Source organism: Leucopleurus acutus (assembly GCF_964270905.1).
Source record: "Leucopleurus acutus genome assembly, chromosome: 14".
NCBI classification, from domain to species: Eukaryota; Metazoa; Chordata; class Mammalia; order Artiodactyla; family Delphinidae; genus Leucopleurus; species Leucopleurus acutus.
The window spans coordinates 25,774,767-25,792,793 of NC_139156.1; the positions used below are offsets into that span (position 1 = coordinate 25,774,767).

Sequence of the window (18,027 nt, forward strand, 5' to 3'; positions counted from 1 at the left end):
TACTAATATGACAATTGCTGTAAGTTTGCAAGCCTTCTTTTTAAGGTAAGTTGAGCCTGTTTATATTTAATAATTGTAATAAACATTTATAGAATGAATGTATAAGTGAATTCCTTCATACTGTTTTTTTACTTTAAGTTAATGTATATATATATAAAATGAGGAATAAATGTAATCTGATATGATTAGTCAACTTGATGATAATAGAATATGAATTAAATTGGACTCATATTTGCCTTTTTTCTTTCAGTAAAAACACCATTTTCTTATGTCAGCTTTCTCCCAGTACCTTAGTGAATTAAGAACTGAGCTAAAACAGGTTGGAAGTCCCATTTTAAATTCAAATAAAGCATAGACATTCAGACTTGACAACAGACAACGGTAATGACATTTAATGAGATAAATTCAATGAACATAGGTAAATGTCAATAAACGTAAGGTTTTCTACATGGCACAACCCTATACCGGAATCACAGTAACTCAACTGCATTCTCACTTGACAATAATGTCATACAAGTGAATTTGCTGATGACTAGCAAAATTACAAAATGAACCCAAGGCCACTTAATCAAGAGTCACAACAACAAAGAAACCCTAGGAATGAAGGTCAAGGCAGGAGGTTGCAGCTGGCCAGATATGATACCATTTGCCTAATTTTCATGTAGGAATTTGCTACAACAAATAAAATAACTATCTCCTCTTAGTTACTAGAAAAGAAAAGAAAACAACAGGTATTACTTAATCACCATTCTGTGACCATGAAATTAAAATATTTCCTGAATGTATGATTAAAAGAAAAAAGTCTTTAAAAACAGTATTAATCATTCTTATACATTCACAATAGAAGCTCTTAAGTCTGAATTTAAAACACTACTCAGTATTTGCTTAAGAAACACATTTAGACAATATGGCTTTTGACATATTAAAGTTCTATGAGAAAAACTAAGACATCTTTTAATTTTGCTTTAATATCAAATTAACAGAGCAACTTAAAAATTCAATAAGAGCATGGGTTGGTTTGATTCAATAAGTGCTTTCAAAATTCAATCACTTAGGGGCTTCCCGGGTGGCGCAGTGGTTGAGAGCCTGCCTGCCGATTCAGGGGACACGGGTTCGTGCCCCAGACCAGGAAGATCCCACATGCCGCGGAGCAGCTGGGCCTGTGAGCCATGGCCGCTCAGCCTGCGCATCTGGAGCCTGTGCTCCACAACGGGAGAGGCCACAGCAGTGAGAGGCCCGCGCACCGCCAAACAACAAAAAAAAAATTCAATCACTTAACTTCCTTTCAGGAGAAACTGTTCATCATCACGGATCTTATTCTAACTTAACTTTGGAGAAGAAAATGGAAAATCACACCCATAGCACAGTGGTTATGTAAGATATTTCCTCCTCAGTGTCAGGCAAAGTGCTTTTGCCCTCTCATAACACGTTCTACTTCAACAGATGATTTAACTGGTCCTGTAGGTTTGAAGACTGTTCAACACTACAAATTAGAATAGAGAAAAAGGTTTATCTAGAATGAGCATCTCATTGTCATAGCAACCCTCTCTATGCAATAGTACTTTCTTTTGGCTTTAAATGTGGGGGCTATTGATGGGGTCACATCCATGGTTGGATGCAGAGATAGGGGTATTCCTCTACATTCTTTGTATGCAATGGTTTCCTGTCCCTGCAAGTCCAATTTCATATGTTCTCCCTGGAAAAAATGGAGGACTAGATACTGAAAAAAAAAAAAAATGCGATCAATGTTAAAAAAAAAGGACATCTCATTGTGCAAATGATTTGCACAAAGTATATTATATGCATAGTTCTGTTGAACTAAATCAAAATTTCTATTGGTCCACTAGGGTCCCAGACATGTTTAAACTATGAAGAAAAGATCTGTAAAGCCAACTAGTAGTGTAAACAACATTGCAAGGGACAGATTTAATCCACTTAAAACAAAAACAAGGCTGTTCAATGACTTTAGCACATTTACTTTACTTAATGAATATTACCAATGTAAAAGGTTTCCTACCCTCAGAGTTGGTCTCTACACTCTATAACTTTTAGAAAGCCTTTGCTAGCAGTGAATTGACTTACTGCATGCCTTTGAAATATTCTTTATATTCCCAATTAGCTATCCTAGAACACATGGCAACTTAAGGGCCTCTGTGAACCAGAGTTTTGTACTGATCCTAGGCCCAGCAGCATAATTCCCCCCAGCCTGCTACAGTTAGTTGGCCCCCCACTCCTCTACCTTTGGGGTTACTTACTTCTTCTGAATAGCTTCTTGCCTAAATCAGAAAAGGAAAGAGGAAAATAAACATAAGAAAATGCAGCGAACTAGTAAAAGTTATTTTTGGTCAGATATGTATATATAGGCAGAACAAATTTCCAGCTTGTCACATTTTATATTTCTGTCCATCCTATCCTAAGATTGTGCTATTGAACAGAGGTTCAATATCTGAGTGCAGAGTTGCTGAAAAGATGATTCTAAACCTAAAGCTGTAATAATATTCTATCAGAGTGAGGGATGTCGTCTAACAAACTACAAGTATGGCTCAAATTCAGTCTGGGTATGTGGAGCCAAATGGTCACATACCTGATATGTACACACCCCAAAAAATGAGTATTTAGCTATTTAGATATCAAGAATTAAATTCCCAGTCAGATATTTCTAATAGATACATAAGTATAATGTCAACTACATAAAATAAAAAGCAAAATGAAATAAGATGAAAAGTTAATTAAATTATAATTTTGTCCAAAAGGGGTCTCTATATTTCAAAATCTCCTGGATGATTTATATGTAGTTAGGGTTGGGTTATATATGGGAATGTAAGATAAAGAACATAGTTATACTTGATTCTCCAGGGAAGGTGCAGATGCTCCAGGAAAGACCTCAGGCACAGACAGTGGACAGATACTGGTTAAGTGCCTACTGGGTGCCAAGCTCTGTGCATGTGTGTGGTCCTGGATGGGCCCTGCCCTATGGGGTTTGCAGTCTCTCCTTCTGAGAAGCCCTCAAATTATCAGAGAGGTTCACAAAGGTGGTGCCCACTCTGATCACACTCCATACCCCAAATTCTTATGCAGTCTCAAGCATCTCTTCCAGAGGGAACACATCCTTGACTAACCCCTCCTTTACTCCCAGCTCCTGCCTCCACAGGAAAATGTGCTGAAACACAAAGGCCACAAGAAACAGCCTGCAGAAAATGATTGCTTAATAAGTACAGTAGGCACTGGAGAGGGAATACTCACTGGTATTGAAGATGTGTTGTTATTATTGCCATTTTTCTTAAACTCTGCATTAAAAAAAAAAAGAAAAACAGAGAAATAGAACATTCCACTTCCCTGAAGCCAAACAAACTGTGCATATAAAACCCAAATCATAATAGAAATTGTTTCTTACATCTTCTGAGTGTAAGATGGCATCTTCCTGTAGTACCATATTTCGAGCAGCCTGACCTAGCAGCTGGAAGACAAAAATAAAATGGTAATAATCAAAACTTCCAAACTTCCTGTAATCTCTCTGCAGCTGTTATACCACCACCCTTTCTCCGTGCCCACCCCCCCACCCCATACAAATATAAACCCTCCAAATGTAAAGGAGGATAATTTCCCATTTGGTCATGTTGAAAATCCATTTCACTGTCACTACGGCAGTTCTGGCATGGGCTCGACATCTGTTCTGAAGGCCACAGCCTGAGAAATCAAGTCCTCCATAACTGCTGAGTTTATTAATCAAGTGCTGAGAGGCAAAGGCTGAGAAAACAAACCCTGGCTCCACAAGCCCGGTGAGAACCTAACTTCTGATTCTTTAAAGGCAAACTTGAGATTTGGGATGGTTTGAGAGGAGTGAGAGGGCAGGAGTTAGGATAGGGCTTTAAAGGACAGAAGGAAGGTAGCTGTTGAGAAATGGAATGAGAGACACAGAGGGGGTAAAAAGGCCTGGGGAGAAGCTTGGGCTTTCAAGTGGGAAACCACCGTGTAAAGGATGGACAGATGGAGATGGGGAAGAGAAAGAAAGAAGTGCGGTAGCAGACTTTGATGAGTTCCCTGATACCTGGGCCCTGAGGCCAAGAGACAAAGGCTGAGTGAGTTCTGTTTCAGCTGGGTGGCCTGCGCGCAGCAGATCTGCCTCCTCACAGAGAGGCAAGAAGAGATCAACAGAGGTTTCTCGCCTCCTGTGGCACCCTGTTCCTGGCAGACATGCAGTCCAACCATGTAAAGGGAGCTACTGTTATGTGTGTCCTACCAACCCTCCCTGTTCCCTTGGGTCAGAGAGATTCTGGTGAAAGGGGGACAGATGACTTCAAATTAACCAGGACACCAGCACTGTTCCAGCCTCCAGATTCCTTCCCTCACAGCAACTTTTATTTATTTTTCTTTTTAACTTTAAAAATTAACACAACTTGGGACTTCCCTGGTGGCGCAGTGGTTAAGAATCCACCTGACAGGGCTTCCCTAGTGGCGCAGTGGTTGAGAGTCCGCCTGCCAATGCAGGGGACACGGGTTCGTGCCCCGGTCCGGAAAGATCCCACATGCCGCGGAGCAGCTGGGCCCGTGAGCTATGGCCGCTGAGCCTGCGCGTCCAGAGCCTGTGCTCCGCAATGGGAGAGGCCACAACAGTAAGAGGCCCGCGTACCGCAAAAACAAAAACAAAAAACAAAAACAAGAATCCACCTGACAATGCAGGGTACATGGGTTCAAGCCCTGGTCTGGGAAGATCCCACATGCTGTGGAGCAACTAAGCCCATGCACCACAACTACTGAGCCCTCATGCCACAACTACGGAAGCCCACGTGCCTAGAGCCCGTGCTCTGCAACAAGCCACCACAAAGAGAAGCACGCACACCGCAACCAAGAGTAGCCCCCGCTCGCCACAAGTAGAGAAAGCCCGCACAGGGCAACAAAGACCCAATGCAGCCAAAAATAAATAAATAAAGATAAATAAATGTACAAAATAAAAATAAAAAAATAAAACTTTACATGCTTCTAAAGGCAAAACAATAAAATAAGACCTATCCAGCCTCTTCCCCTCCCCGGTATCTCTCCCCTATGCATAAATATTTTTTAAATTAGTTTTTAGTTTATCTTTCCATTGTTCCTTTACAAACAATGGACATATGTATATATTCTGCCCCCTTTACATAAAATGTAACCTACCATATGCGCTCTTCTGCACCCTGCTCTTTTCACTTGATAATATCTACTGAGATGGATCTGCAGCAGTATATACTGAATCTCCACCTTGTTCTTCCAGGGCTGCTGAGCACTCCACTGAATAGATGTCTCATAAGGTTATTCAACCAGTCCTCCGCTATAGACTTTGGGGCTGTTTCCAGTCTTTTGCTATTGGAAGTAGTGCTACAAAAAATACCTCATAGTTCTTTGTATCTTTTTGCCATCATGTCTTTGGATAGACTCAGAATCTTGATTGTGACTGCTGGATCAGAGGGTTTTAATTTTGCTACATATTGCCACCCACCCCCCATTAAGGTTATACCATTTTGCATTCCCACCCACCAGGTATGAGAGTTCCTGTTCCCTCCTTGTGGCCACTTTTTTTTTTTTTTTTTCCTTGTGGCCACTTTTAAGTGACAAACTCCAAACTCCTATGGATGGTGACTGACAAACCGATGGCAGAAAAGAAAGAGTTCTAACAGAATCTTCCTCATTCAGTCAACAAATAGTTACTAAGTGCTTATGAGCCAGTAAGAGACATAGCCCCCATCCTTACAGGGCTCACAGGCTGGGATGACAAAGAAGACAAAGGTACTACAATACCTTGTGGTAAGTGCTGAGGGGGAAGCACTGAATGACCTGGGAGTTCGGGGGGGGGGGGGGGCAGGAGTGATTAACCCATTACTGGCTAGGTGCTCAGGGAAGGCTTCCTAAAAGAAGTGACTTCTGAGACCTAACGGCTGCTGTTTAGAATTCCGAAGTAATATAATGTTACAAAAAAGTGGCATGATCAGATTTACTGTTTTAGAATGTGATAAACAGGATGGACTAGACAGGGGACTAAAGGCAGAGAGACAGGTTAGGAGAACACTGCAGTATTCCAGGCGAGCAATGAGAGTGACCTGAACCACAGAAGTGGCAGTTAAAAAAGGGGGCACGGGGGGCTTGAGAGGGATTTAGAAGATAGGCTTGACGGGACTTGTGATGGCCTGGAATGCAGGGGCTGTCGGAATGTAGGGCCAAGGCCTTTTCTGTGATGACAGATGAAGTCATTGACATTGTGCATCATTTTCTTACATAAACCAACCACACACGTAACGTATCACCTAAGATTTCCAGTTTCGGTTTCCTTAAAGTGGAACATCTTAAATACACCTGTAAAACCACCTGAGTACAGAATCTTTTTAGATTTCAGTGAACTTCCTCCCAGGCTTGGACCACTGTCTTGCTCATAATTAACTCAATACCAGTTTGTCTTGGTACTTCTCTTCAACAAGTATTGCTAATTTTCAACTTAGTTTTCATAGCAACAGCAACCCTCTTTTTTTCTGCACTCATATTTCATCATTTCCCACAACATCCCATGAAACAATGTAGTTGCAATAGCAAGCACAAGTGCCTTACACAGGCTTAGGAAAAAACCACAATGAACCCTTACCAAGCACACAATTCACCTGGAGGAGCAGAAGCGCAGGTGTGCACAAGAGGAGCGTATTAGGCACAAGCATTCTTTGTGCCATGGACATAAGTTGGTATGATTTCCTCACTTTGTGCTCCAGTCACACCAGCCTCCCTGCATTCCTTACGTACATTCCCATCTCAAGGCCTCTGCATTTGCCATGTCCTCGACGTGGAACTCTCTGCCTCCAGATGTCCATATGGTTTGCTCCCTCACTTCATTCAAGCAGCTGCTCGAATGCTACCTCCTCAGAGAGCCCTTCCCTGACCACCCTATTTAGGGAAAACCCTTTCAGCACTCTCTGTTCCCAGCTTTATTTTTCTTCATAGCATTTACTACCACCTTTTTTGTGTTTCATTTTTTTGTCTGTCTCTTCACTAAAATGGAAGTTTTCTAAGTACAGGGACTTAGTTTTGTGTACCAACGTCTCCCTTGTACCTAGAACAGTTCCTGGCACATAGCAGACACTCTGTAAATATGTGTTAAGTGGATGCTGTGAAATGAGTGTTTTACACATGCAAATTGTCAGTTTCTCAAACAAAATAGCTATCTGGAGACTGCTGAAGAGAGAAGCAATGCTCTGTGGGCTAAGAAGGATTGAAAATCAGTAAGACACTCCCATAACCTCAGAGCCTAGTAAAGGAAATGGCAAAAATACATAACTACAGAAAAATACAATATGGTATGTGGTAAGTGTCATATAAGAGATCCAGTAAAAAAGAAAAAGTTTAGACTTGAAATATGTGTCAACTCTGTCCCAGAAAGTTGGACTGGCTTCAGCTTAACTCAATCCACACCGCTTACTGAGCACCCTGTCTAAATCTACTACAGAAGAAGCCCTCATGAAAAATACACGAGGAGCAGGAACGGGAAGCAGCAAGCCATATCAGGGCAGTCAATGGTGGCACTGTGGCTTTTTGGCCACTTCATCCAGCTAGCGGCCGTGAGAAGTGACGTCATAGAGTATGGGCTTAGAACCTGTCTGCCTAGGTTTGAATCCTAGCTCTACCCCTTCCTAGCTACTGTGGGACCCTGGACAAGTGAAATTCCCCTCTGTAAGAAAAGTACCTCCTTTATTAGTGATTGTGAAGACTTAATGAATTAAACGACATAAAACACACACATTTTTTTTTTGAAAAGCTGAAATAGAATCTAAAAATCATGAAAAGGAGAAGGAAGCAGGTATGTCTACCACTAAAACTGACAAAGCAACTTCTGTGCAACCAAGGCAAAAAGTGAAACACAATAAGTTGCGTAATTCTTATTTGGTAAAAGGCAACACAACAATTCTTCAAAAAAGATAAACTTTCCTCTGATACTGAATCCTAAAATGAGTATACCATGTAGACCTCATACAAAGCATATCTGGGATCATCAGATCAGTGACTTCAACAATAGTATTATGGTAAACGCAAACACTTTTTGGTTTTCTTTAATTAATTAATTTATTTATTTTTGGCTGCGTTGGGTCTTTGTTGCTGTGCACGGACTTTCTCTCGTTGCAGCGAGCGGGGGCTACTCTTCGTTGTGGTGTGTGGGCTTCTCATTGTGATGGCTTCTCTTGTTGCGGAGCATGGGCTCTAGGCACACAGGCTTCAGTAGTTGTGGCATGTGGGCCCAGTAATTGTGGCTCGCAGGCTCTAGAGCACAGGCTCAGTAGTTGTGGCACACGGGCTTAGTTGCTCCGTGGCATGTGGGATCTTCCCGGACCAGGGCTCAAACCCGTGTTCCCTGCATTGGCAGGCAGATTCTTACCCACTGCGCCACCAGGGAAGTCCCGCAAACACTTTTTTCATTCAGCTGTTTCTTGCAGCCACTATCGATAGAAGCTAAGGACATAACATGAAAGCTAATTTTGTAAGGATAATTCTACTGGACCTTAAACTAATATAAATAAAGCTGCTTTGAACATTCATATACAAATGTGAAGGCTTGCAAACATATTATGTTTGCTAATGCAACTACATAACAATGAAATAATAAGTGATGAAACATGAGTAAAAAAAGAGTGGGAGAGAAAGAGGTGCTACTGTTATGAAAACTAACTTGAAAATCAAAAATACTTCTTGAAAATAAGTAGCTAAGATATACTGCTACTGAGTTAATTATGAGCAAAACAATGGGCCTACAGGAGAAAGTCATAGAAATCTAAAGACTCTGTCCCCAGATTGTTTTACAAGTGTATTCAAGATGTTTTCCACTTTAAAGACACCAAACCTGGACATCTTAGATGACACATTATGTGCATGGCTGGTTTATGTAACAAAATGATGTATATGTTTTCTTTTCTCCTAGAAGTTGAAAGCCTGGGTCATTAGACCCATTTTGTTTGTGCAATCACCTGCCTCGTGGGCACTTGGATTGTCTCCAGTTTGGTGCTATTATGGATAAATGTGCTATGAACATGTTCAAATCTTTGTGTGGACATATATTTTCATTTCACTTGGGTGAATACCTCAGGATACAATGGATAGGTCCTTTTTTGGAGAGAGACAGTGTACACATATAAAGCTTGCTGGTGTGACAAGCTATCAAATAATCCCATACACGGAATCAGCCAGAGGATGATGAGGGGAAAATCACGGCAAAGGAGAAAGCTAATCTAAGAAACAGAAAACCAAGAATGTGGCCAGAAAGACAAGTCAGAAAAGAATAAATCTGTGGACAGACGATGCATAAAAGTGTGGAAGGAATCTGGAACGTTGAGGGCAAAACCACGCGGAATTTAGGGGCCGAAAGAGACAGATCTTCACTAGAGACAACTCTGAGAAACAAATGAGGAACTCGTTAGGACCACTATCTCATCCGTCGTCTGCGGCGATCTCTGCTTTGAAGCACCGATTCCCATCATTTCGTTTCTTCCCCCACCGCCTCCATTCCCCCCCGGCTCACAGGACCGCTAGTCCTACCCAGAGACTACACACCCCAGAATGCAACACGCGCCCTCCGGAACGAGGTCTTCTCCCTTCGCCACTAGTTCACGGACTACAATTCCCAGGATGCAACACGACCCTCTTCCCACGGCTATGGAAGTCGAGTCTCCCGGTATTAAGCCCGGAGAGTCCACTCCCAGCTCACCTCGGAGCTCCGGGAGCCCTTCAGCACCTGCTTGGTGAGCGCGATCACGTCAGTACCACAGGTGTTCACCTTCTCCGTGAGAAGCCCCTTCACAGACTGACCGAATCGCGCTTGCGAATCCGGGGCCCCAGTCGCCATCACTTCAACCAGTGAACGCCTCCCCACGGGCGATGGCGAGTCGCAGGGGCCAAAAGATGAGCAAAGCGAAAGGAGGCGGTGTCTTTTTTTTCCTACCATGGGAAAAGGAAGGGACGCATGCGCGTAGCGGAGGGTGAGCTTTGCTAACTTTAAATTCATTTAAAATACTCAGTTGATATCCTGAAGAAGACAGGGCCCAGGCAAACATCAATGGAGGGGATGGAATACAATTTCAATAAACCCATGGTTTAAAATCAGAAGGCCTGGATTACAGTCCCAATTCTGCCGTTCAGTTGTGTGACTGCAAATTATTCAGCCTCTGCAGCATCTTGTGTTCCTCATCTGTAAAAACAGAAGTAATAAAGTTAAATTCTCCAAAGTGTATGAGAATGAATTAAGATCAATTCAATTTTAGCAAACATTTCATGAACGAAATACCAAATACTGCTGGGCTGAGGTAAAGAAAGAGAAGAGATGCAGTCCTTGTCTCCAGTGAGCTCCCAGGCTGAGGAGGCATGTAAACAAACAGAAGAACCGGGAAGAACAAGCTAATAGAAAAATTGGCAAAGTTCACAAACAGGCAGTTAAAAAAGTAAATAAGATAGTCAACAGGTATGACAAATGTTTTACATCTCTAGTAATTTTTAGTGATAAATGACCCCTTTGTTGTATTTAAAGCAAACTGATTATCACCTTGAAAAGAATTAGTATCTGAAGTGTTTCATGTAGCTCTATTTTTTTTTTTTAGCTAATGCACGAGAGAGATGACAATGGTAAATTGGCGAATTATGTTTAAAATCACCTATACTCAGTATCAACATTACTTTCTCTTCTAAGTGTCTAGTTTCATGTCTCTGATTCTTTCATTTAATTCTTATTCTTAATCAAATTTATTGAGGTATAATTTATGTTCAATAACTACATTCTTTTAAAGCATACAATTTGATGAGTGTGATGGATGTGTACACCTGTGAATTACCACCACTATTAAGATACAGAACATTTTCATCACCCCCACAAGTTTCCAAGTGCCCCTTTGTAGACCATCTATCCCTCACTCCAGGCAACAACGGATCTGCTTTGTAGCACTATAGATTAATTTGGGTTTCTAGAATTTTATATAAATGGAATCATACAGGAAGTACCTTTTTTGGTCTGGCTTCTTTCTCTCAGCATAACATCCTGAGAGTCATTCACTTAGTTGTGTATATCGCTAGTATGTTCCTTTTTTATTGCTGAGAAATAGTCCATTGTATGGATATATCTTATTTTGTCAATCCACTCACCTTTTGATGAGCATTTGGGTTGTTTCCATTTGGGGGTTTTATGAATAAAGCTGCTATGAACATTCATATACAAGTCTTTATGTGAGTTTGTTTACATTTATCTTGAGTAATATCTGGCAGTGGAATGGCTGGGTCATATGGTAAGTCTTTAACTTTTCAAGAAGCTGCCAAACCATTTCTCAAAGTTTACCACTGCATTCCGAACAGCAGTGTAAGAGACTCCAGTTGCTGTACACCCATAAACTTAGGAAAAGGTTGAGCCATGGTAGAGCCATGGTAACAAGTAGCCACCTGTAGTAGACAGATTGGCCACTGACAGCTGGCTTCCATGATTCCTATCTCCTGGTGTTCACGCCCTTGTGTATTCCACCTCTCTTACTTGTAGGTGGGACATGTGACTTGCTTCTAACCAATAGTATATGCGTAGGTGATGGGAGATATGTGATTATATGTAAGTGATTATGTAATTACATTACATAAGACTGTAAGGCTCATCTTGCTGGAGTCTCTCCCTTTCTAGCTGTGAGGAAGCAAGTGGCCATATTGGACAACTCCATGTGGCAAGGAACTACAAGAGTCATCTAGTCACTGAGGGCTGAGCTCCAGCTGACAGCCAGAAAAAAAATGAGGCTCTCAGTCAAACAACCAAAAGGAACTGATTGCTACTAACAACCAGGCAAGTGGAGAAGCAGATCCTTCCCCTATCGAGCCTCCAGATGAGAATCTGGCCCACACCTTGATTGCAGCCCTCTGAGACTCTAAGTACATGGCTCAGAAAAGCTGTTCTTGGATTCTTGACCACAGAAATAATAAGATAATAAATATGTGTTGTTTTAAACCACTACATTTGTGGTAATATTGTTACACACAATAGAAAACTAATAAACCACCAGAACTTGTTTGAAATACGTTCAGTCAATGACAACTCACCTCAGTGAATTCCTTTTGCAAACCAAGCAATCAGGGTCTATCCATTGTCCTATCTTCAAGTTCACTGAGTCTTTTGTCTGCTTAAATCTCCTTTGAATCTCTCTAATAAATTTTTCATTTCAATTATACTTTCCAGCTCCAGAATTTCTTTTTGGTTCTTTATAAGTTTTCTCTTTATTGATATTTCCATTTTGTTTACACACTGTTTTCTTGACTTTCTCCATATCTCCCTTTAGTCTTTTGGGCATCTTTAAGACAGTTACTTTGAAATCTTTGTCTAGTATATCAGACATTAGGTTTTTTTCAGGGACAGTTTCTACTGATTTGTTTTATTCCTTTGAGTGGGCCATACTTTGCTGTTCCTTTGTATGCCTTGTGATTTTTTTTTAAGAACACTGGACTTTTGAATTTAATAATGTGATAACTCTGGAAACCAGATTTTCCCCTTTCTCAGGATTTGCTTGTCTTCCTTATTGTTTGTTATTGTTTTTAACTGTGGTACGCAGTCTCTTTGCTGAGGACCAGCCAAAGTGTAAGCTGAAGGTCTTCCCAGTCTTTTCTGAGCCTTTCCCTGAGCACACACAGTCACTTTCTAATTTTCTCCATACATGCAGTTGTTTTTGAATGTCCCAGTCCTTAATGTCTGGCCCCAGAAAGTGGGAAATGTAAAAACTGACCAGGGGGTGGGAATTCCCTATCAGTCCAGTGGTTATGACTCCAGTCTTTCACTGCTGAGGATGCAGGTTCAATCCCTGGTCAGGAAACTAAAATCCCACAAGCTGCGTGGCGTGGCCAAAAAAAAAAAAAGAAAAACGACCAGGGGTGGAAGGAGAAGGGGTCTTGCCTTTTAATCCCCCTGGAAGTCATTTCAGCCAGAGGGAAGGGGCTGCAATAGGGTCAGGGAGGCACAGTGACAGTGGCCGCCCACCTTCTTGTCTGCGCTCTGTGATCAGAAGCAGCACTCAGAGCAGAGATGCCGATATTTGGAGGACAGGGTCCTTTTTGCCCACCCTAGTTCACACAAGCTGTGGGCAGTGGTTCCAGGAAAACATGCACAGTTGTCTGCCAAGGGGTTGGGGATGGAGGATGGGTAGCTCCTACTGTGCTAAGAGCCCAAATTGACTGACATTCACCACAATTTACCATCTAAGTCTTCCCGTGGAAGTTGCAAGCCTTCAAAGTTCCAAAATGGTTGGATGAGACAGATTCTACCAATGCAGTTGTTGTCTAGGTGGGAGATAGAGTCCTGGTGCTTCATACTGCGGCGTCTTCCCAGAATCCCCTCCCCCATTTAGTTTTATAAATATTCCCTCGTCAGATTTTGACTGGATGTTTCCTTTTTGCCTAACCATAATGGACATAATGAAGGCTTAGAAACATGCAGAAGATGCCACCCCTGGCTCTGGTTAAGAGCACTGTCTTGTTAAGGCTAAGCTGTTGCTGCCTAACAACAACTCCCCCTCCCGGCCCTCCAAATTTAGTGGCTTGAAACAACCCCCATTGTATTGGCCGTGATGCGGAAGTTCAGGAATTTATCATGGGTGGTGATCTCTCTCCAGTGGTGTTTGCTGGGCTCACTCACGGGGCTGCGTTCACTTGGTGGCTGGAGGGTCTGAGGTGGCCTCACTCACGTGTCTGCGGCCTCACGCTGGCTGTCACCCGGAGTGCCACGGTTCTCATCCTCGGGGCCTTCTCTCCGCATGGCCTTCTCTCTGGCAGGATAGGCTGAGCTTCTTCACATGGTACCTGGTTTCCCAGGCAGCGGGAGCTGTCAGGCCTCTTAGGGCCCAGGCCCTGAACTGGCGCAGCAGTCACTTCTGATGATTCTGCTGATCAAGTCACAGGGCAGCTCAGGTTCAGGTAGAGAGGAAATAAGAGTCTACCTCCTGACAGGAAGAGTAGTCCTATGTCTGCAGGTTTAGGAGGAGTTGTTGGTACCCATCTTTGCAGAAGATCTCCGACTGGAGTCTAGACAGTCGCTTGACTCGATATAGACTCAAAACAACTCAATTATAATGAAGTTCAAACTGAATGTGAGATTTCCAGGGCACCCCCCTTCTCCCCTATTAGAATGTATGCTCCAGGCGGGCAGGGAGTTTTATCTGTTTGGTCCATTGCTTCGTTTCCAGCCTGAGAGCAGTGCCTGGCTTGTGATAGAGGCTCAGTGAGTATCTGTTGCAGGAAGGACTGCTTGATGGTGATGGTAGTAGCAGAAGGGTTGGTGTAGAACAGGTCCATCAGAGAAGGCTGCAGAGACAACGTGAACCTGCCGCCAAGTTTGCGAAAAGAGTGATGGACGTGAATCAGTGTCTCAGAGGTGGGGACACAGTGCTTATTCACTGTTCCGCAACATTGAGGCCCGCCCGTGCCAGATGTGAGGGGGAAGTAAGAGACCTTCCCTTGAGGAAGGGGATCCCAACATCACAGTGTATGACATGTGCTAAATCATAGAAAAGAGAGGGGTCTTCTTGGGATGACAGTGGGAGGCTTCAGTGTGGGCGTGTTCGGATGGGACTGAGTAAGGTGAGTGTGACTGAAACTGACCTGAAGACACCATTAAAAATGATGGTTATGGGGTATGCACGTGACTGAAAATTTTCCAGAGGCTTGAAAACAGTCACCTGTAGGATGTATTTATGAGATAAATGATAAGGATCTCCCCCTCTAAGTCCTTAAACATGTGAGTTATGTGATGAAAACTAGATTTGAGACAGCTTCTGATTATTTCGGGCAAAATTTTTGCATCAGTGATAAGGAGAGTGTTGAGGAAGGCCATTCATTTTCAGGATTGGTGAGGTAATTGACAGTGATGTTTCACCTTACTGTAGTTTTATGTTTTAGAAGTTTACAAAGATCATTGCCATATGTATATGTCTGGATGAAAAGCAAAAATATATGTAGTAGGATGTAGTAGTATCTTCCTTCTCTCCCTCCTTCTGCCCGGGGAAGTGATCTCAGCCCTTGCTTGCAGTGAGTAAACCAGGAGAGGAGGTGGATAAAGGAGTGAGATGAGTGTTTTTCTCTAGGAGAACAAAAGCTGACAGAGAGAGGATAAGGCAGGTTAGTTGGAGTGGAACTGGGGGAAGAAATCCATGGCTCTATCCTTGAGCGGCAGGACCTCAGGTGATGGTGATGTATGAAGGGCATTTCTAGGTACTGGTGCCCTCAGTTGTTATACTTGCATAAGAAACCTCCTAGAAGAAAGTGCTAGGGTTGTTTGTTATTTAACTTTTGTTTGTTTGTTTTGCAGGGACAAGGTGTTGACAGTGTTAATTGGTGTGCTGAAACTGACATCAAGATGGCCCAGTCCAATAGGAACATTAGCTTCTTTGGTTCAACACTGGTTCAACTCCGAACAATTATATGAATGTTTGGTGCCAGTATTATCATTATTTTCCCTAAATTAGAAGACACTAAGGCTCCAGAGAGACTAAGACAGGAGCCAAAGATCAGAGTCCATGGGCTTCTCTGTGAGGCCTCAATGTGAAGGCCTGAACTATCGCTGGAGATAATTTTAGAGACCTGTTGTTAGGAACCCACTGTGTGTACTAGATAACTTGATTTTGAAAATTGGAAAGTGTTGTACAAACAGGCCGCCAAACCCTTACTGTAGTCAGTGGGTATTAATACCTTTGGATGGAAACCTGTGGACGTTCACAGGCGCAAATGGAAGTTAATGACACACGTTCATTGAAAGTGTTTTCATTCGACCACAAAGGAGCCTCTAGGTCTGCAGCTCTTTAAAAAGTTTTGTTTACATGTCCTTCTGAGAATTCTATCAAAAGTATGGCCCTTTTCCCTAGAAGAATGCACATATGCATACACACAACCCAGCATACAACTGTAGGGAGGATCTAGGTTCTGCAGCCCACCTACCGCATCCAGTGAATTCAGCTCATTCTTTGCTGACTTCACCAAGGTCGCTTGAAGGAACTGAAATTATCTTCCATCATAAAATTCTCCACATCTTTCAGGCAGCTTTAAGCTATACCTAAAAATAGCATGAAGAAAAGTAATAATTCCATCCATAATTAGAGACAAGACTCTTGAGTCCAGCATGGAAACCATGATGGTACTTTGATCAATGAGATTGTTCTCCAGGGAGGGAGGTTTTAATAACTTTTGTGACTGACTTACTTTTTCTCCTCAGTTGCTCCAGGAGTCATCTGTGAACAAGTCCTTTCGAAGGGGATGATTTTGACTCCTACAAATTTAAGCAGATCAGAGGTCCTGGGTAGACGATTTAGAATAAGAAATAGCATATAGTAACCCTGGTTGTCAAATTACATTGGCTTTACAATAAGATTCTGCTCATTTGGTGTAGTTCAACTCTTTTCTTGTTCCCTTGGTTTTTTCATATACTAGACAGGCCCAATTTTAATTCTGAACATTGAGTTCTATTAGGTAAACAGGAGTAATTTTAAAGTTCCCCTCCCCTGAGTCACTTCTGTCCATGGAGACAAGCAAACCACTGTCACCAAAGCCCTGGCAACATGTCGGGATGAGCAGGGGAAACTTCCATTATCTTTGCAATCAACTTGAACAGCTCCTGAAGAAAATTTCTCTTCCTTCAGTGAGTAACTTTTGTCTTACCTAAAAACTTAGCTGTGGTCTTCTTTCTTCTTCCCTTTTTTCCCTGAGGCTACTTCAGCAAAACATGTTCTGTTTTGTTTTGTTTTTTTAATTGAGGCTTGCCTGTTAGGCCAGGGAAGAAAAAATAATTTGTTTTATGTGTGTTCTTATTTGAAGTGAGTCGTGACTAACTACACTAAGAAGATGAAACACTAAAAACACTTTGGGGTTTTTTTAGTGTCCTCTTCACTCATTTGTTGAACTCTAGGGTTCCTGGTTCATTGAAGGTAATTAGTGTTGGTAGGAACAGTGTCATTTATAATAACAGTCATCACAGCCCCTTACATTTCATATCCATTGAGCTTTCAAGTAGATGGGGCACAAGGCCAGTGAGGGGCGTGAGCAGAGAACACGCCCAATTCCTAATCTAGAACACTCCTTACTGAAACTTCATACTGGGTTTTATAATGCAGAAGAGCAATCATTAGTGTAATCTTGGACCTCTTCCCCCTTTTTGATTTGTGAGGTATGAGGGGAGTGTCTTAGTCCCCTCCTTAATGGGCAGTGCCTTGAATGGTTACTTGAGGGTGTGGAACTTTAAAGATCACAGAAATGTACCTTCTCATTTCTTTTATCCCGTCCTCCAACCAAATGGAGAATCTGCATTATTGTGGGAGATTAAGACGAGATCTCTCCCTTCAAGACTGAGCCCTTGTCAGGAAGGAGGAAAACTCTCTTCTATCCTTCTAGGTTCTTCTTGCTGCTCTAAGTATTAAGTCGACATGAGACAGATAAACAGGAGAAAATCAAATTTAACTTTGTATGAGAATCCACACACAAAAGAGGGTCAAAGGCCCCACATACACAAGAGGTTCAGAGACAGAAAGGTAAAATGAGGTATATACACCATCATGAGCTAAGGAATGGGGCAGGGGTCTGGGTCTTCCAAGGACAGGAGGGTCATTCACAGGACATTAAGGAGAGCAGATGCTTGATAATTAGATGTTTGTTCTGCCATGTAGATGGTGCCCCTAAGATAAATTTTATCTCTGGTAATTACCTTTTCTAGGAAAAATCCCCAATTTAAATTCTTCTAGATAGTTAAGAGAGGGGCAGTGAGTTTCTCCTGGACCCGCAGGGTCTCAATTGCATTTAGTTCAAAATGAGCCTCATGCAAAAGCAGCCCATTTGGGGGAGGCTTGTTCTGAACCCCTACAGATCCAATTTTTGTATTTTCTACTGTGGTCCTAGGAAATTTATAATTTTTAAAGAGTGTTTCCCTTTTCTTCACTTTGTCTCCCTCATGAAATCCTTCTAGCTAAAACGGGATGGAAATAATTAATGGAAGAAAATAAGACATTGATTAAAATGGATATTTGTTTTTATTATTTATTT

At 42.1% G+C, this 18,027-nt stretch overlaps 1 protein-coding gene across 1 annotated transcript; it reads right to left on the reverse strand.

Annotated features, from left to right (window-relative positions):
* Positions 1–277: 277 nt before the first annotated feature.
* On the reverse strand, positions 278–10,134 carry BORCS7 (BLOC-1 related complex subunit 7). The gene is made up of 5 exons (XM_082853857.1): positions 9,707–10,134; positions 3,395–3,457; positions 3,244–3,287; positions 2,256–2,276; positions 278–1,483 (listed from the first exon to the last, which is right to left on the reverse strand). The coding sequence occupies exons 1-5, from the start codon at positions 10,001–10,003 to the stop codon at positions 1,432–1,434; spliced, it is 477 nt and encodes a 158-aa protein (XP_082709983.1). The 5' UTR covers positions 10,004–10,134; the 3' UTR covers positions 278–1,431.
* Positions 10,135–18,027: the final 7,893 nt, after the last annotated feature.